We start from the raw sequence: 21,080 nt of genomic DNA on the forward strand, positions 1-21,080 counted from the left end.
CAAGTTTGCTGAATCACCCAGGTTCACCCACAATAGTCTCTCTTCTCTAGTCTTGGAGAGCTTTTAAAAATCAAGCCCATTGTGTATCATGAATTATCTGTATTTATTCTTGGCAGAATAACATCTTACAGAATACTATCCTGTAGTTGTATTTATGTGAAATCAAAGAATTGATATACAAATTTGGAGTCAGTTAAAGTAAATGTTCACTTTGTAAAGTGTATGTACAGTTAGCTTGGTAAAAAAAAAGGTGAAACTGTGTTCAAGGCTTGAATATGTTTTGGACTAATAAAGAAAACATTGCCTTTGTATGCACCTTATTCACCAATCTTAGGTGAACACTTTACAATAGGAATACTCATTATTGCTTTTGTGGATCCACTCCTAGTAAGAAGGGTTGAAACCTTTTTTGTTTCACCATCAATATATATATTTTTATGACCATCTGTCTCAACAGGGAGGCACAATGGGCCTGATTTATTAAAGCTCTCCAAGCCCGGAGAGGATACACTTTCATCAGTGAATTTGGGTGATCCAGTAAACCTGGAATGAATTTCTGCAAAGTAATTTGCTAGCAAATATTTTGAATCCTGGACCAGATCCATTCCAGGTTTTCTGGATCGCCCGGCTTCACTGATGAAAGTGTATTCTCTTCAGCCCAATGTGTGAAATAACGTCATGAAGTAAAATATCTAGTGGGGACAGAGACAGAAACAAAAAATCTTTTTTGTAAAAAGTGTAAATTTCTTGTGCGAGTCTCAAGGGAATATTTAGTAATATTATTAATGTACATAAAGTAAGGGGAACAGAAAAAAAACTTGACCCACTTATACGAAAAAAGTTTAGGTCGGCTTCAAATGTTTTGTGATTTATTTGTGAATTCCATTTGTGAGTTCCAATTACAGTGTACAGTTTAAAAAAAATCTGATCTAAGGAAATTATACCCACAAAGATTTTAAAGAACACATTAAAATTAAAAGGTTAGCACTCTGGCCTTTGCAGCACTGGGTCCCAAGTTTGAATCTTGGCCAGGATATTATCTGCATGGAGTTTGCAGGTTCTCCCTGTGTTTGCATGGGTTTCCTTGGGTACTCCGATTTCCTCCCACATCCCAAAAACATGCAGTTAGGTAAATTGGCTTCCCCCCAAAATTGACCATAGACTGTATTAAAGACATATGACTGAGGTAGGACCATTAGATTTGAGCCCTTTGAGGGACATATAGTCACATGACTATAGACTTTGTACAGCTGTGCATATTATGTCGGTGCTATATAAATAGTGTAATAATAAATCAAAAAAATACAACATATATATAAATTTCTTTTACGCTGGATGTTTTCCCATGTTTGTTATCGTTGTTCAAGGCTTGCTTTTTTTTTTCTTTTAACAAACCCAGTTCGACCTGTGTGCCAGTTTTTTTAAAGACAACACAGCCAGCACTCCACAGTTCACTGCAGCCATCAGGGTGCAGTCTGCAAGGCCTGCGATCAGGTCAGCAAACAAAGAGCTCAGGATGACAGTTGGCAGCAAGGTACTGTCTATACAAACGCTCTCTCAGTGATGTAATGTAATCATTGTTTTTACTCTGCACTTGAAATGGAAAACAGCAGCTTGAAACCATCATGTTTTTATAATTGCTTTACAAGGAACATAGGTATAAATTCCTGTTTATTCAATAAGGCAGCGTGAATATTGTCAGTGTGCAAACATGCAGTAAAATACCAGCTACTTCCATTTTCTTTATAACAATTGAATATTGGCCAGGGATGTCTATTCATTTGTCAGGCACGGAGGGTGGGTTGGATTAGAGGGAGAGTGGTGGACAATTTACAATATTTGACCATCTTGATTGGCCTGGCTGGAGTGACATAACACAAGAGTTCATTCAGGCACCTGCAAAGGAAAGCTGTGATTGCCAGGCAATGGGGATTGCCAGGGGTGGGAATCCCTAATAACCACTAGCTTTGGTCTGCTTATTACATACAACATAATTATAGAGAATCTAATATAACATAAATGAGAATGACAGGATGAGGTGACATATGCACTCAAAACATTTTAAATTAAAGATTCTCCAAAATGTTGAGCATTGCCCCATATCAGAAATAGCTTCCTAGATGAAAGAAATAGGTTAATGCTATCTCCAATTATAAAAGTATAGTTAGTCCTGTGTCTTCAAATAATTGATGAGAGAAGAAGATTTTTTGCACTCTGCTTTAAATTTATTTTGAGTTTGATGGGGAACTTCTCCCAGATTTGCCTAAATTCAGTGCTTGGGGAGGGCTATAGATCACTGAGATGGAGCAACAGAGCAACCATCCATATATTGTAAATACATAAAGTATATAAAGGAAATCCACTGTCCAACATGTCCTTTTTTTTATGTGCGGTACATATTTGTAAAATTACTGAAAACATTATTCATTAAATTGTACCTCACAATCTAATTTCTATTTTCAGTTCCGCAATTCTCTCTGTTTACTTATGGAAACTCTTAACGCTACCACTCCTCACTATGTGCGATGCATAAAACCTAATGATGAAAAGTTGCCATTTGAGTATGTATGGAATACTAGTTTGTTTTACCAACCTTTGTAATTATTAAATCATGTCAGTAAGATATATTTTACATGTATATAATAAAAATAATTTTACTGTTTCCCAGGTTTGACCCTATTCGAGTTGTCCAGCAATTACGGGCATGTGGTGTGCTGGAAACAATCCGAATTAGTGCACAAAGCTATCCTTCCAGGTAATTCTTCATCTCTGCTTACTCAAACACCAAACGAAGCTACGAACCATGAATTAATTGGCTTTGTGTAATTCTAGGTGGACATACATTGAATTTTATGGTCGTTACAGCATTCTGATGACACAGCAGGAACTCTCTTTAAATGATAAAAAGCAGATTTGCAAAGTTGTATTGCAAAGATTAATCCAGGTATGTTCTGCACATGACACAGTATATGATCTTACTTGTATGTAGATGTTAGAAACAGGCCAGATGTTTGGTAATGAAATAGTCGTGTTAAGTTCATGATTTCTGTTCTTGCAGGATGAGTAGATTGTGCCATTCCATCATTCACAGTTATGTGACAACAATGTTGTATCACATAAAACTTTCCCACCACATCAAAAGTGCACTCAAAGTAATCTTGTGCTCTTTAGCTCTTCAAAGACAGCCAAAGTACTAAACATTAAAATTATTGGCTTTAGGCAGTAGATTTCATTATTAATAATTTATGACACTTTAAGGTTAATATTTGAACGTTAATGTAGATTTTGTGTTATTGCATTCTAGTGTTTGCTAGTTTTAAATCTAGGTCACTTCTGACAATGCTATTAGTAATTTGACCAGTAGGGGACCTATAAACCAAATAATTACCTTGGTGAGAATTATAGTTCAGAATAATACAGTGGTTCTCAGGTGTGTCAATTCCAAAAGCTATACTGATGGAAAGACTGGACATATTTATGAAGCCATACAATTCTCTCTATCTCTCTCTCTTGCCAAGCCTTCAATTACTAAGTGAGATAAAAAATGAGAAAGATGGCTTTTTATCGCAAATAAGGTGCTTTACCTGTGTTGGACTATTCAAGCATTCTAAGCTATACATAGCCCAACTGTGCTAGACATGTAGTGATACAAAAATATTACAATACATTGGGTCCTTTAATAATTGATAACAAAATTTGTCCCATTACGTAACGCATTTCGCCTACTGGCTTCTTCAGGAGACTGTGTGGAGACTTATATGGTTAGTTGGTATTTGCTAATTAGTGAAGGGTATGAGAGGTTGAAAATGGTGAAAGTAAATGGCAGAAAAAAAACTATAACCCAAAATTCTATCGGGTCCCAGGATGTCCCATGGATCTCATAATCTGTGGAACTTAGTTTAAAGTTATTAGGAAAGTATAGAATTATTCATATACTCCTGGGAAATGATGGTCTTATTGTTGCTTTAACACCAAGTAAAAAAAAACAATGCTACACATGACAAAGCCAAGTGTATGCAGTAAATTCAATCATTGTATTGCAGATCCCTAACAGCTTCCTAGCAAAATGCAGATAAAAAACAAAATACTCAACCTTTTCCTAAGGCTCAATGCACAACTCATCCAACACTGGTTCTTTTATACTATTCTTCAGACCAACTGTCTAAAGCATAATTGCTGCCAGTTGGACTCAACATTTTCTATAAATTTGTCAATAAGCAGCTCGGATAAATTCATTTTATACTAAAGAATGTATTAGGACTGAAAGTTTTACCCCAAAACTATGTGCTGTATATATCTACAGGTTAAAATGTGCCTTGGTATTAGAAATTCAGCTATACCAATTTGTCAGTTGCCCACCAAGTAATGGTTGTCTTACATGACAATTATTATTGATTCAAACGTTAATTGTCCAAATGTCTTTTTGTAGAGAAGGGTAAATCTGACAAATGTAGCTCAAACTTGGTAGTTTCATACCAGATTTGATTGAATATATGTCCAGTATAGTAACAATCATTCACTATACGTTTTTGGTGATGCAGCTTTGATTCCCTGCATCCAGTGTGTGGAACAAGTATATCAGTGCAGATAACAGATCCAAGGGGGAATTCCACAAAGAGAGCTGTAGGTGATATCCCAGCTTAAAGTCATTTTGGAAAAAATAGAGGAAAAAAGGAACGACTTTGCCTACATTATTACACCTGGTGCAGCCTGCTTTTCTTTAAAAACTTTATATGCACTGGATGATACCAGAAATGGTTGTGGTGGTATTAGCAGAATAGCCCTTTATTGTTACAGCTTCCTTCACTATGGTAAGATATCTATTCAATGTATATTGTTTGTTTACCTTGTTTTCAGGATTCCAATCAGTATGTGTTTGGAAGGACTAAAATCTTCTTCAGAGCTGGCCAAGTGGCATACTTAGAAAAACTGAGATCTGATAAACTGAGAAATGCCTGTATTATGATCCAGAAGAATATTCGTGGCTGGGTTCAGCGTAAGAAGTTCCTGCGTGCAAAACTTGCTGCCATTGTCATACAGCAGTATTTCAGAGGACAGAGGTCTGTGAGGTAACCCAAATTCTAAAGCTGAACGGGTTTTACAAAGTACAGGCTCTTCTGGACCAAAATTACTTACTACTGATTTATGCACATGGAAGCTTCTCACAGTGTGCATTAGAAAGAGCAGTAAGCCTGCCTTAACATTCAGCATCATACAGGCCTTTCTTCCCAATCCTTCTGTCCTTGGCCTGCATCTTTAATTTATTGGAATTTAGTTCTTTCAATCATGGAGGTTCAATATTACTTTTGGGTATTACCACAGCTTCCTGTTTTTGGATAGGAATGTACAGCACACTTTTAGCCCTTCCCATCAGCCATGATCTGCCTGTATTACAAAGAGAAACACAGAGACCTAGTGGTGGTTCTATGTCTAAAATAAGTATAGAAAGCAGACTGTATTTATTATTTTCATTAGCGTGTTGAAATGGGAGAAAAGAGGATACACTATACAGCGCTGCATAATATGTTGGCGCTATATAAATACTGTTTATTATTATTATTACTACTAATAATAATAGTAATATTAAAAATAATACACCTCATCTGTAAAATGATTTCTGTGGTGCTCACAGTGGTTAATTCGTAGAAAGAGGTGTTGCCAAAAGCAGCCGTCTAGATATGAGATTAATTATTATTGTGATAAAGGTAATTTTCATCCCTTTTATTATCAACAACTTTTTTTCCTGTTGCAGCAGTTTTTAATAATCAGATCCATTACTGAAGGTAATGTTGGCTGTGACTGCACTTAATAACCTAGATGAAAGAACAATTCTGGCAGCATCAATGAATGTAGTCTGAGCTTAATTTTGCTTTTTATATTTCTAGGCAAGCAATAAGTGCAACTGCCATTAAACACACCTGGGCTGCTATCATCATTCAGAAATACTGCCGAGGCTTCTTAGTGCGCCGTATTTACCAGCTTATACTAGTAGCTACTGTGACAATACAAGCATTCACACGAGGGTACCAGGCCAGAAAGAAGTATCGCAAGGTATGTTGATGTATTGTTGAATAATCTTGATTAGACTGTTAAAGAACTACATAAGCAGAATTTACAGGGGGGATAACAACAGCCATGATATATTGCACATGTGCAGGAAATGAATGCAGAGAAATGATGGTAGGCAAACTGCTGGAGTGCAGAGGGTATAAAGATGACATAATGAGCTGTACAGGAGAGGAGCATGGAGGGTGTCACAGTGGACAGACTATGAAGGAGAAACATGCAGAGAGAATAATGGGAGGCAGAATGTTGGGGGCATGATAGCAGGGAGAATGTGCAGAGGAGGAATGCAAAGGCCATAATGGCAGGCAGAGACGTATGGAGGGTCCATGAGCAGATGGTATGTGCAGAAAATGAGTATGGAGGCTATTAAAGCAAGCAATATGGCAGGAGAGGGGTGTGTGACTTATAGCAGGGGACAGCATGTTCAAATTACAATAGTGCCAGAGGACCTGTTTAGGCTGTTCTTGGGATTTTGGATTCACTTAAACTAATCATTTTAAACTTTGACAAATCTCAATAATCTTGTTTGAAAGATGCGTGAAGAGCACAAGGCACTGATTCTACAGAAGTATGCTCGAGCTTGGCTGGCACGACGCAGGTTTCAGAACATTCGGCGCTTTGTAGTCAATGTTCAGCTGTCCTACAGAGTGCAAAGACTACAGAAGAAACTTGAAGACCAGGTAACTTTTTTCCATTATTTTTACAGTCCACTAGGCCAGCATGCCCTAATGTCAGGATGCTAAATGCTAAGTGGTAAAATGCTGTAGGGATGAGCGAGCGAGTTTTTAAAACCCGACCTCGCAGCGAATTTAGCTGTTCTTGCTTACCGAAATAGTAAGCGAGAACGGAATGGTTGGTGTAAATTCGCCAAGCGAGATCGAATTAAAAAAAAAGATTGCCGGTTGTGCTGATCAATGAATGCATCACTGGCTGCATTCATTGATCAGCTCAGTGTGCGATCCCCAGGACTAGAGGTTAAATGAGGACAAGTCTCCCCATTCAAAACCTCTAGTTCTCTCTGATTGGCTGAGGAAAGCTTTCTGAATCAATAAAGCCCTGAGAATCCACTGCGATCCCGGGGCACTAAAGGTTAATTAACCTCTAGTGCCTGGGGATAGCAGTGGAACTGCAGATGAACTCTCAATGGAGTTTCTCCATTGAGAGTTCATCTGCAGTTTAGTTCCCACGGTCACTAGACTGATAAGTACAGCCCGGTGACTGTGGGAACTTTGCGGTCACTTTGGGAATTTTGCGGTCACAGCTAACCTGTGACTGCAGGTGAACTCTCAATGGAGTAATTCCATTGGGAGTTAATCTGCAGTTCCACTGTGATCCCGGGGCACTGGAGGTTAATTAACCTCCAATCTTCCAATGGTTTCGCGAAAACAGTTCGCCGAAATTCCGCGGACCTATCGGAAGTTCGAGGTAATTTTCACGAGAATGCCAGAGCCATTCTGGCTTATCCCTAAAATACTGTACCACTTACGACACGCTGGGGGAAAAGAGTTGGGTTTGTTGGCAAAGGACAGGACTTCAAAGCAAGAAGACTTCACCACAATGACAAAATATTGGCCAACAAAATAAAATTTAAGTTCAAGAGCAGTGGTAAAAGTTTAATTACCATACAATAATTATATGCCCATTCCAGCAAGGACCAGATTATGGAAAACCTGAAATAGAAGACTTGGTACTCTCATACATAAGGATGCATATTACTCCACATGCATTGTATTGTATTTGCCATAACTTTTTCTCCTGGTGATAATGATGCCAGGACACATGTTACAGTGCACATATACAGCTGTGAAGCTGTAGGTGTCAGAGTGCCTAGGCCCAGAATCACATAGTATTGCGCTGCTAGATTTTTGGAGAATTCCAGACAGTAGCTACAGTGATCAGGGTACTTCTAATGCCCAGTTAACATTTGTGAAATGTTTCTGTAACATAGCAAGTATTCACTTTTTGAGTGTTCAGTTCCACCTAAATATGTTAATAGCAATGCATACAATTGATGTTTTAGAACAAAGAAAATCATGGCTTATTGGAAAGACTGACTAGTTTGGCTACCACTCACTCACATGACATTGATAAACTTCATAAACTTGAATCAGACCTGGAAAAAACTATCACACAGCTGAAGTCACAAGAGGAAAAAGGGAAGAAATACAAGGACGACACGGAACAGGTCAGTGATCGGAGTTCTCTAAAACATCACTCTTCTGCATAGCATTGTGATAGCTGAAAATGAAGTTATTATCAATGTCTTCTTTGGTTGTAGCATTGTGTTTTTTACCACTAGAGGGCATAACAGTCTTTGTATCAGACAGCATGTTCTTGTTATATTTTATAATATTTCATTTCAAACTGTAGTTCACGCAAGAACTTTTGTATAGGTCAATTGAAATCAGTTTGTGAAACAAAGTTATAATTGCTCGGAATTGACAAGCTGATAATTTCACTACCACTTTGTGAATATGACTATTGTCTAAATATAGAATAAAATATCTGTTCTAATTTTTTTATTACGATTTTGTTATAAATATAATAAAATAGAACAAGTAAGGCTGTAGACCATAAAGCTGCATGTGCCCATATTTGTATTAGGTTTTAGCTTATCTGAAATCTTATATAATATGCATGTTTATCTACATAGTTTATGCAATATACTTTAAACCAAAATGAAGGTGTGATGTAATATTTGAAAGATAACAAAAGCTAAGAATCCATCTACATGTTGTGCTGTGATAACGTGCTTCTTTTTGTATGTTCAAAGTATATTGCTTTGCACATATAAGTGCATTGCATTGCAGCACATTATAACTGAGCTGACATTATACTGTAATGCAGATAACCATACATATTTTTTTCCAATGCAACACACCACAACACAAGAGTATTCTGTGGCACGCTATAACGCAGGTATATATTGGTCCACTGTGTAGCGTCTTTAGGGTGCCGTTACTTGTATTAAAAAAGAATAGCTAACTTTAGATGGATCATCATCAAAACAATTATGCACATTCCTGTCTTTTGATTAGAAAATATCGAAACTACAAGTTCAGAACAGTGATCTTCTGGAGCAGAAGCAAAAACTGGAGAATAAGCTAGAGGAAAAAACCCAAGAAATGAAGGGTAAGAGGATTCAGACTTGTGTAACTTTATGATATTGCTGGTTTTATAAAACATTATTAATTATTACATTTTGTGCTGTTGTTTTCTGTACAGATAAAATGGATGAACTTACAAATCAGCTGTTTGCAGATGTTGAGAAAGAGGGGAAACATAGAGTGTATGTAAAGATTTGTTTTTATACATGATTACTATTATTTATCATAAATCATATGAGCTCTATTGTTAATTGGTTGGATTATTGTTGTGGAGCTAAGTTCATAAGAGATCATGTATGTCTAGGGTTTTTCTAGGTTGGTTGTCATGAATTATTTTGTCATTGATGTAAAATTGGGAGCTGATTTGTTATATTTTATAATTCCCAAATGCTGCAGTACTGCTGCAGGATATATATGTTTAATATAGAAGAACACTAATTGTGGGTATGATTACTAGTTCACAAAGCAATCCCAATGTAGGAACATAAAATTATGGGATTCTTACAGCATCTCAAAAAGAGAACAATGTATGGGAGAATGCAAGGATGAGATCTGCTTCTCCCTAACATGTAATTTATTTTAGCATATGGCTTTATTGACAGAACTTGTGATTGTCTTCTTAACATTGTTTTTTTTTAAGAAATATTGTAAATTAAGGAGCTTGCTTTTTATTTTTACAAAAAGTTTTTTTTGTTCTCTTTTTGAAATGCTGTAAAAATCTTGAACTCTTACTTACCTGGAGTAGACTATTCATTTCCTTTTGGATCATACATATTGGTTTAGATGTGATGTATAGGTCAGTTTACTATCATTATATACTATAATTACAGAGTTTTTTTATTTCATAGTAAACTTGAAAAACAATTTGAACTCAAGAGACGAGATTATGAAAATCAGATAAAGCAACTTAAGGAGGAGATTGAGATCCTGAAGGACAAGAACAAGAAACTTGTAAAGCAGATAGAGGAACAGACAGCCCTTAATGATGGACTAAAATTGGAAGTAGCTCAGCTCTCTAACCAGACAAAGGTAAGAAAAGGTCAAGTGGCTAAGGCAGTCTGTGTATTACACCCTTCTTACAGTATGCACCACATGGATGTATTCAACTCACGTTTCTCATAACACAAACAACCACCTTAATGTATCTTTTGAAACAACTCAATTCTCACAATTCAAAATATTATACCAAATGCACCCAGTGTAAGAATAACACTGCCATTTACCTGTCTCACCTCTGGTGAATTGAATATTATTTTTTTGCAGAACTAAAAGGTTGAGTAGAGTATTCAGAATCCAACACTGCCACGTTTGGATACTTATGTCTCTCTCTCACACTCCTGTTGGCTGATACATTACCTGCACATCTTACTTACAAAGTAATACCATTGTGTCAGGTAGCTCGAACCACAGTTGATGGAGACACATTAGTGATGAAGCAGCTGGCGGGTGGAATAACATCCAACATGGCTGAATGTGTTTGTCTAATAGAACTTATGTCTCTGCAAGAGAATGAAGACTGTATTTACAGTTGGCGGGACTGGAAAGTAATAGTACTGTTCTTTTACTGGGTGCACTTTACATTCTTCTATTTATTTGACAAACAGGATTTATTAAGGTATCCAACTGAGAACTGTCTGTTTTATTTATCCACCACAAATAATTTGCCCTGATTTATTAAAGCTCCCCAAGGCTGGAGAGGATAAACTTTCATCTGTGAAGCTGGGTGATCCAGCAAACCTGGAACGGATTTCTTCAAAGTTATTTGCTATTTGGTATCAAATGTTTTGAATCCTGGACCAGATCCATTCCAGGTTTGCTGGATCACCCAGTTTCACTGATGGAAGTGTATCCTATCCAGCCTTGGAGGGGTTTAATAAATCAGGTCCATTTAATCTATTAACACCGCATGTGTGTTTTCATTGTAATAGATAGGACATGGTATTTTTCTTGTTTGCAGGTATGATAAATTCCAAAAGTTTAATAATCATCAAAAAAATGATTTTGCATCAAACTCTTGATGGATCACTGTCTTCCCAGCATAGGGGTTTAGAAAGCCAAAGGGCTAATTTTATAAAACAGGGAATCTGACACTTTTCTCATGGGAATCAATTACTGCCATTGAAAAACAATGACCTGGAAGACTCCCATGAGAGAATGTTTAAGGGAATGTCAGATTCCCTTTTTTTAAAATAATATAATGAGTTTAATCAAGCTGTTTATGACATGTAAAATACTTTATCCCCATGTAAAATACTGCTATTTTGGAAAAATAGATTCTGGCAACTGTATGCATGCTATAAAATTATTTATATTTATATTTTATATATCTCTTATACGCAAGTATGTATTTATAATATAGGTCATCTCCTCTTTTTATTTTTCACTTTTAATTCTGTCTTTCTTCCATATTAACAATACACAAAACCAACCTGTACAGTAAAAGTAACGGGTTGGGATAAACTATTACAAGGGTAACTACACTTTACTGCTCATACACCCCCGTGGCAGTGTTTTTTCCCAACTCTTGTCAGTTTTGAAACTGATCTATTGCTCAAATGCTTCTTCAAGACCAATCCTGCAAGCTTTGCATCCAAGACAGGGTTTGTCCTATTCACCTGCAGTATCTCACAAAGTATTCATGACTAAGCCTTGATGCATTGCACCCGCTGCCACAGGCTTAATCACAGATTTACTCCTAATAAGCCCAAAACAAAGTGAAATACATTAGGACTGGCTGTCTCCACCTATGAGAAATAAAGATATTTGGAACACCTAAATCACATTGTTCATGCAGACAAAAATTATTTGAAAATTTCTGTGACTTTGGTTGATCTTTATATAGTTATGTAGAAAAGCATAGATAAAGTATGCTGAAATAATCACATGCATTGATCAGACATGGTCCCTTATCTGGGTATAGCATTATTTTATTGGAACTATATTTTCTCCTTTAAACATACTGATGTAATACCTTTTGTCTAAGTTTATGCTAACACTTTCTAAAGCCAACTAGAGCCAATGACCAATTACAGATTGTGTTTTGACTGTATGACTGCTTATATCAAATACACAACTGTACACACCTACCCATTTCAGGAACTGGCAGTGAGCATGAGGAATGTTACATAACTGCCCCATTCTGCGCCAGGATTTGTAGTTATTGTCAGTGTGCATCACAAAATTTCCTCTGGCAACATCAATTATCTAACAGCAGAATTTCCACTATGTAATCAGCTTGTTAGATGAGGACTGCGCCCTTACCTTGACTGACCTGTTCCCATGGTTTAGCTATCTATAGTCATAGTTACCCCTAAAAGGTTCATAAAAGGTGCAGCTATCATCATTTTACATGGTAGATAACATAAGAAGATAGCTAACAGTTGTGCTTGTTCTGAAAGAAAATGCAAACGACAATACCAGGACTACTGGTGCATTGAATATACGCGGGCTGTCTTATATGTCATATATAAAGATGACAGTCAATGAAGTTGCTGGGAACTGGAGGTGTTGATAACAAAGAATCTCTCTGCAGGGCCTTTGTCATTTTTGAAGTTCTCTTTAGAGTTAAAGTTTGAAGCAATAGTAAATGTTCAAATGTACTAAACAGCTAATTCAATTGTTGGATTATAAAAATTGTACATAGTTTTCGGTGTAATGCTCCACATTTTTGCTGTGAATGTTTCATTCCTACTATAGATCAGCAAGGTTTTAGTTTTTACATCAAGAGTTTAGGCATCAAGACTTTATTGTTGTAAGAGCTCTGCATGGAACTGTATTGGTTTTGATAAGGCATGTACAAAGTTTTAGATGTTAATTTAGGGTCCTAAGCCCTGTACAGACATCATATAGATGTCAGATCACTGTCATTGGAAACGGTGTTTTTTTGTTGTTTTCTTGTCATTTCATTTTCTTTTCAATTGTTTTTTCGTAATTGTTTCCAATGACACAAGCAAAATGAATAATGTACACACAGTGCTGTTCTGTTCTGACGAGAGGGGCGGAGGGAGGACGAGCAAGTGGCACCCTGCTGTGTTCTCCTCTATAGGAAAGCTCAGTGGTCATTTCTGATCAGCAAGGGAGGTTTAATAAATGATGTCAGAGGACCACAGTATACATGTCAGTTTTCAACCCCAGACAAACACAACTGTTCATTTTGGGTGACAATCATAAACCCACCCTGTGAAGGACACCACTTTGGTACCTTGCATTCTCTGTGTATTTATTCAGGGGCTCTGGAATGGGGCTGTCACTTATAGGTAGACCATGAAGCCAAGAGTTGACCTTTTAGTGTTAAGAATTATTTAAATTGTCACAGTTTAAGGAAAGAACACAGTCAAGATAATTGTTATGCATCAAGGTTTGAGGTGCACTGAACACGTTTTTATCCACTCTTGTTTTTCTCACCAAAAGCAGCAGGCACCTTCTAAAAGTCTAGATGTGTTCCATATACATTTTGACAAATTGATGTAGATTAGTGAGTCATGTGCTCTGAATTCCCCTGGAAGATTTTACTACCAATTTCCGTATCTCAAACTAAAGCCTATTATGAAACAAACTACCTAATGCCATGCTCATCAGGAAACATCATTACATTGCATTAGTGATTTGTACTATGGTATTGCATAATATTTAAAAAGATACAGAGTATTTTTTTCCTTTAAGCTTGCATAGGTACACGGTTAGTCAAATTAAAGAGGACACTTGTTGATTGAGTTCAAGAGGAAAAATTACGTAAAACATTGAGCTTATCCGAAAAAGGCAAAAAGAACAAAGAGCATTGTCCAATTTGCTGTATCAGTTAATAATTTCCTTCCTGATTCCCCACAGGAGGTCAGATACTCTATGAAATAACATATTACAATAATATTTCATATAAAAAACACATTTGTCCTTTTTTAGTATCTACTAAAGAAATCTGAGTCCTTGTAAGCCTTTCTTGGAGACCTTAAAGCGGAAGTAAACCTAAAACATTAAAATTACACTTCAATTACCTTCAATCCTGCAGATCAGTCTATCCGCTGGGAGGTTTCTTCCATCTGGTCCCTCGCCTCGTATTCGTCTTCCGGCCGGCACAGAGGGCGCGCCAGGCGCCGCCATCTTTTCCTTTCTTATTCCGCGTTCTTCATCCTGCTTCACCTGATCTTGCACTGCGCAGGCGCAAGATCAGGTGATGTAGATTGGAAAAACTTGCCCATCTCACTGTGAATGCGTGAGATTGGCAATTTTTTTCCATATTGATGAAAGGGCTCCTTCTGCGCATGCCCGAGATGTTCGGGCATGTGCAGAAGTAGCAGCCAAGAGCTTTCCGAGATGTACCGCGCTCCCATTCTTGAGTTTAGGTACGCTTTAAAGTGAACAACTTTCTAATGAATTTACTATATGAACAATGTTGCCTAATATTATATTGACTTGGGAGTTGTTTTTAGCATTAATATATTAAATTATTACACTGATGATGGTATTATTGGAAAAAAGAATCTAAAATTATTCCAAATTAGGATTTATGTCAGAACTGCTTAGTAGACAGATTTTGTTGCCAAATGTGACACTAGGCCAGTGAGCAAAGTCACTCATACACAGTAATAATTTAGTAGCCGTTTCTTTTTTAATTCATTGAATGCTTAGCAAAAACGTATTGTCAAAAAGCTGTAATGGTAACTTCAGTATTTTTTATCTCATTTGGTACATTTACTAGTCTCTGTATCTTATCTGACTCGATCTGCTCTCTTTTTGTCATGCAACATGACTGCAAAGTGTCCAAGGCTTCATTAAGAAGATTCTTAATGCCGTATGTAATACAAATATATGACTACAGTTAGTGCATATTCCGAAAAATCTAATACACCATGATGTATACTCTAAATTGTTCTCAACAGAAAATACCAGAGTTTCAGTCCCAGATTGAACTGCTTGAGACCCAGATGAAGGAGACTGACAGCCAGACTCAACTACAGAAGCTCGAAATGCGTGGTAAGATGCAGAATTCTCTGTAGATATCCTTGTGTCCAGTATTGTGTGAGTAGGGACATTTTATGATGAGGAAAATAATGTTTGATAGAATATTTATACACATATTGTAAGGTGAAGACTAGTTAGAGTTTTTTACCTGCATATTTTACCACCAGCAGATGGTTATTTAAACACTAGGCGTCTGGAAGTGGTAAATGGATGTACCAGCATTTCAGGTGTTGGGTAATTCCTGTGGACGTGTTTGCAAGTGGCTGCAAAAGCCTAGTATAGTGGTTTGTTTTTTCTTTGTATTGAAACCACTTGTAAAAAAACACTTAGAAATGCTTAAAAGCTTGTTTCCTAGCAGCACCATTTTAAGCCAACCACCTTTTAAATGTAAATCAATAGTCTCTTCTAGTTCAATGGTAACCATTCTTTGCAAGTGGTTTGGAATGGTAAAACCAGTCCAGAAAATGGTCTGCATTGTGAACCTAGGAAGTTGGGATCTGAGTGTATTTGTAACAGAGCAAAAAGTATTTTTCAGACTTGCAGGGTCGTAAGTGGATAACACATGGGCAAATGGGCATGTACTGTACAGCTGTATTGTATCTGATTTTTGTGCCTTGAGATATGCTATAAGAAAGTTATCTTGTTACAGAAAGAATGTCCGAAATGGCCAAACAACTCCTGGACAGCTTTGAAGTCGAGGATGTTAAAAACAGGTATTGAAAAATGTTTGCAATTGTTTGAATTTTATCATAGTTTGACTGATAGTATAGCCTGGTGCTTTCTATACTTCAGAACATTTGAGAACTTGGACCATGCTAGTATTTTTGTTTGTGTTATTGGGTAATTTGAAAAGATTGATACAGTTGTAAGGGATTTGTCCACTATACCATACATTATCACACTGATAGTTACTAAACAAATAGATATTTAACCTTTCACACTTGGGATCTTGCCAGCAATTAGCATAGCTTTAAATGACATTGTTTTTTTGTCATCTGTAAATTTATGGCAGTGACAAAACCCAGGTTCATTCTGAAAGAGAATAGATGAGAAGTATTTTGTGTCTTTTATCATGTGGTATGTCAGAGGCTTTGCATTACTGCCAGTGGAATGCATTAGGAATTTGAAATAACAAATGCCTAACACTTTGTTTATTTATTGCTTACCTGTAGACTTGCCCAAGAAGATTTAGGAAATATAAATGAAGATGGAGAACTTTGGTTTGCTTATGAAGGCCTGAAAAGGGCAACAAGGTAAAGCATTCTTAAAATGTTAACATAAAACTTTTCCCAAAATAAATACAGAATACTACAATAACTTAGTGGCTGGCATTCTGGCCCTTGCAACACTAGAGTCACCGGTTCGAATCTCATCCTAGAATCTATCTGCATGGAGCTTTTATGTTCTCCCTGTGTTTGCAAGGGTTTCCTCTGGGGACTCTACTTTCCTCCCACATCCCAAAAATGTGTAGTTAGGGTAATTTGCTTCTTCTCAAATATGGCCTTAGACTGTGATGACATTTGACTATGGTAGGGACATTAGATTGTGAGTCCCTCTGAGGGGCAGTTAGTGATATGACTATGGGCTTTGTAAAGCAACAATTTTGTTACTGATCTCACAATACAAGTAGTCAAATGCTGACTGAAGATAAATTAATTTTAGTAGAATCTTAAATTTATGTAGTTGGTCCCAGGCATCTTACAAGTTTTTACATGTAGTCCTGGGGGTACATACGAGATAGGAACTGTAGCTTTGTGCTTAAGTTGAATTTGTATGTAAGTCCGAACAGGTACATAAATAAAGGCATTGTGTCAATAACTGTATAAAATCCTCACTGTAAGTTATTCACAAACAATGCAAAAAAAATACTTTATGGAGCCTAGACATTCATTAACTTCTGGAGCAAGCTGTGCTTTGATATGCAAAAAGAAACAACTGCAGAGTTTGTCTTGGTCATTAAAGAGTTACAAGAGGTTGCAGAACAGCAAAAGACTTCTTCTGCAAGCTATGCAAACTGCCCCCTCCCCCTCCATCAAGCCTCTGACCTGCACTCAAAGGAGCAGGGGAAAGCAGGTAAGCCCGTTCATATCTAGGAGTTGTGGGTATGTCGGATGTCCTTAATGCTAGGACTACTGTAATGCACAAAACAGTGGCTCTTACACTTTCATTTTATATGATTTTTGCATGACTTTTGTGAAATATCTGCCTAACATAACCCATTTTTCTCTTGTAGAATCCTGGAGAATCATTTTCAGACTCAGAAGGAAAGTTATGAAAAGGAAATTGAGGTTTTGAACTTTAAAGTAAATCATTTTAGTGATGACATAAAAAATATACAAAAGTCACTGCAGGACGAGAAGGATACAAATGATGCCCTCAGGCAAGAGATCACAAGGCTGACATCTGAAAATAAGGTATACTTGACTTAAAAATGACTGGGAAAATTGCTTTTTTTTGTTAGTTCTCTGATACATTAATGAGTTTGGGGATTGCGGCAGCTTGAATGTGTTTGCCAATTGTCCAGTTCAAAAACATATATGGACAGTTGCTTAGCTTGGCAACCACTTTCTAATGGTGGGAACTATTGCTGACAAGCACTGACTAATGGGAATGCTGCCTTCTTGCTGGTCAGTAACATACACAGCAGGCAGCATTCTCATTGACCGGTGGTTGTTAGTGACGTACTACCCTTCACAATTACCAGCCTATGGAAACACTGCAAGATCTGTACCATAACAATAGGTTCTCATTGAAGCCACTTTTCAGGTTTGTTTCAACATCCTTACAGCAAATAGGCAAATTTAAAAGCAAAGATTGTGTAGAGAATGGAGCCCTAGTAGCCCCACTATTCTGCAGCAGTGGATAAAGGTAACTGGTTGTAAATGTCTTGTAAATAGTCTCGTAGCTCTGCTGGACAAAGATTTGTGGTAATGTACACCTACACAGAAGTCTTTAAACTTACTAATACAGGTAGTCCCCGTGTTAAAGGCATCCGACATACGGACGCCTCCTAGATACGAACAGGGAATCCCTGCTTGTTCTGTGCAGAATGGAGACATGAAGGGGAGCGGTTTGTATGACCTGCAGAAGAAGTCTTTTCTAAACACAGCTGAGGTTGTGGGTGATCTTAGGGGGGTGAGCTCTATCTGCAAGCTCTTGTAACTCTTTAATGACCAAGACAAACTCTGCAGTTGTTTCTTTTTCCATATCAAAGCACAGCTTGCTCCAGACGTTAATGAATGTCTGGGCTCTATAAAGTTTTTTTGTTTTTGCTTTGTTTGTGATTAGCTCACAGTGAGGAGTTTATACAGTAACTGACACCACGCTGCCTAATAATATGTTGAGACAAACATCTGTCCTAATTGCTTTATTAAAATACTATATCTGCTCTGACTTACATACAAATCCAACTTAAGGACAAACCAACAGTCTATCTCATTTGTAACCCGGGGACTACCTGTTCTGTAAAATAACAAAGGTTGTAGAGTACTGACTTTATAAATTATAATTTAGTATGCTTTGGAAAAAAATATCATCAGTGTACCCTGTCAAAAATGTTTCTTTTTAAAAAACGATTAAAGAGAATTTTTGAAGAAGTTATTAAAATACAGTGTATAAATCAACATAAAATTAGCAAATTTGTATCTTTATTCCCAAAGCACAAAACATGACTTTACATAATAAAAAATATGTTTATTGAATAAACAACTCAATCACAATATTATTGTAATTACGTTTCTAGGCCATAACATCTCTTAATTCTAAAATCTCTGAACTTGAAAATGAAAATCTGGAGCTTCAAGGCTGCCTGTATGAACAGAGCATGAACATGCCAGGTAACCTTGCATGGCTTGATTGGTTTTTACTGTTATTACACATCTGTTTCTTCTATTTTTATTTAACCTTGCAGATGTACTAAGAGAAATGTAAAAGTGGCCAATACTGACATTCGTGGGAATGCCAGTTGCCTGGTGGGTCATGCTCATCATTTTGCTTAAAATATTGTAAAAGAAATTAAAACAAAATGCACCTCAAAATAATCAAAACAATCACCAGAACCCCAAAACATTCAGATGCCATTTAAAGCTTGCTGCATCCTTAACAAACCTAACTGCCCCTTCTTTTAGAGCAGCAGCACAGCGGCTCAGTGGTTAGCACTCTGGACTTTGCAGCATTGGTCCTAGGTTCTAATATCGGCCAGGACATTATCTGCATGGAGTTTGCAGGTTCTCCCTGTGTTTGCGTGGGTTTTCTCCGGATACTCTGGTTTCTTCCCAGATTTCAAAAACATGCAGTTAGGTTAATTGTCTTCCCCCAAATTGATCTTAGACTGTAATATAGACCTATGACTGAGGTAGGGACATTAGATTCTGAGACCCTTTGATGGACAGCCAGTGACATGACTATGGACTTTGTACAGTGCTGCGTAATATGTTGGCCTTATACTGTATAAATAATGGATAATATTAAGAATGCAATGCATTTCATTCCTAACCAGGAAGTATAAAAACCTGAGACAGTTGGCCAACTTGCATTTTCAAAAGGTCAGGCATAGCACCCAACATATGTATCTCAATAAAACCTTTACTTGTCCTATGTAGACAACATGACAGGTATACTTGATAACCCACCTCCTGCCCATATACTTACCTTTTCTCCTCTGCTGATCCATTGTTTTTGTTTTTTATCTGAATAGCTTTGAATTTTTCAACACTGGGGCAAACACTGAACAAGCTACACACCCAGTCATCAAGTTTACTACTGTAATACAGTGATCTTTGTCAACAGTTCTAAATATAAACATTCATGTAGTTCATAATATGTTGACTTTGTGACATAATTTCCGCTCTGACACAGTTATTTTGTTTTCTGTATGTTGCTATTTACATGTTATATAATATCTTTAATATTGCAGACAAAGCAGACAACATTTTTAATCATAGACATAACTACCTGGAAGATGAAGACATGTCACAGAAGTAAGTGAACTTCCTTTGTGTTCCACCCTCTACCCTTTATTCACATATATGTTACTGCATATCTGTCCTCTTAATGACCTGAAGACCTTACAAAAACAAATGCTTGCCAAAGATCACTTCTTGTTTTTTCAGAAATAATTTTACAGAAGGACATTAGTTAATGAGAAAATGATTCACATATATACTGAAGATCAAGTTGCCTCTCTCTCATTCAGCAAAACACATGTAATAGTATTTGATTGGTATAAATGTAACCCCTATCCTGCAATGCTAGGGAGACCAATATACATTTCTCCAAAAGTATGGGACACATTTAGTACACATAGGAGACAGATTTGCACAGAAGAGATGTGCTGAGGTGAAGGTTTTACGTTGTCACAGTGCTACTACTAAAGCATTTTTGGGACAATGCAGTGGTAGAATATGATGTATCTAAAGAATGTGAATGATACATATTGCTTTAAACCAGGGATGTGCAACCTCTTCCACATTAAGTGTCACTTTTACAGACCCTAGCCAAGTGCTATAGTTTGGTCAATTTTTTAGCTAGGAGATTTTTACATACCTCCTGCAAACCCACTTTCGGGGGGTGCTTCTTCAAAAAGTGGAAGTATTCTCCGTTCAAGAGGACAGCAACCAATGGGTAGCAGCGGGTTCCACTAAAAGCACATTAAGTGCCTCTGCAGGAATTTGCTTTAAAACCTATATATTCTCATTTCATGATACTTTATGAATACATATGTAAGACAATAATTACTGACTAATTGGCTGGAAATTATAAAATGTGAATATGAAAATCTTAATAAATAAATATAGGCATATTTGATCCTTCTCATTTCAATTTTTGCAATAGGGTATAAATTAAAAATTCATGGTCCATATTTTTTGTCATGCATTATTATCTATAACTGCTATTCAAACTTTTATTGATTATATTTATTGTACTTTAGGTATTATTGATGTATTCCAT

The 21,080-nt window shown here is 36.8% G+C and overlaps 1 protein-coding gene across 2 annotated transcripts in view; it reads left to right on the forward strand.

Annotated features, from left to right (window-relative positions):
* Positions 1 to 21,080, forward strand: part of MYO5C (myosin VC) — a 66,572-nt gene that overhangs the window by 34,162 nt on the left and 11,330 nt on the right. For both annotated transcript variants that reach the window (XM_072402373.1, XM_072402374.1), the window contains 17 exons: positions 1,400 to 1,534; positions 2,464 to 2,561; positions 2,669 to 2,755; positions 2,833 to 2,944; positions 4,858 to 5,069; positions 5,886 to 6,051; positions 6,600 to 6,746; positions 8,087 to 8,251; positions 9,105 to 9,198; positions 9,292 to 9,355; positions 10,022 to 10,202; positions 15,050 to 15,143; positions 15,781 to 15,844; positions 16,304 to 16,384; positions 17,365 to 17,545; positions 18,874 to 18,967; positions 20,047 to 20,110. In XM_072402373.1, the coding sequence (XP_072258474.1) occupies positions 1,400 to 1,534; positions 2,464 to 2,561; positions 2,669 to 2,755; positions 2,833 to 2,944; positions 4,858 to 5,069; positions 5,886 to 6,051; positions 6,600 to 6,746; positions 8,087 to 8,251; positions 9,105 to 9,198; positions 9,292 to 9,355; positions 10,022 to 10,202; positions 15,050 to 15,143; positions 15,781 to 15,844; positions 16,304 to 16,384; positions 17,365 to 17,545; positions 18,874 to 18,967; positions 20,047 to 20,110 (2,039 nt within the window). The remainder of the gene's footprint in view (positions 1 to 1,399; positions 1,535 to 2,463; positions 2,562 to 2,668; positions 2,756 to 2,832; positions 2,945 to 4,857; positions 5,070 to 5,885; positions 6,052 to 6,599; positions 6,747 to 8,086; positions 8,252 to 9,104; positions 9,199 to 9,291; positions 9,356 to 10,021; positions 10,203 to 15,049; positions 15,144 to 15,780; positions 15,845 to 16,303; positions 16,385 to 17,364; positions 17,546 to 18,873; positions 18,968 to 20,046; positions 20,111 to 21,080) is intronic.

The sequence above is a fragment of the Pyxicephalus adspersus genome, chromosome 2, assembly GCF_032062135.1.
Source record: "Pyxicephalus adspersus chromosome 2, UCB_Pads_2.0, whole genome shotgun sequence".
In the NCBI taxonomy this organism is placed as follows: Eukaryota; Metazoa; Chordata; class Amphibia; order Anura; family Pyxicephalidae; genus Pyxicephalus; species Pyxicephalus adspersus.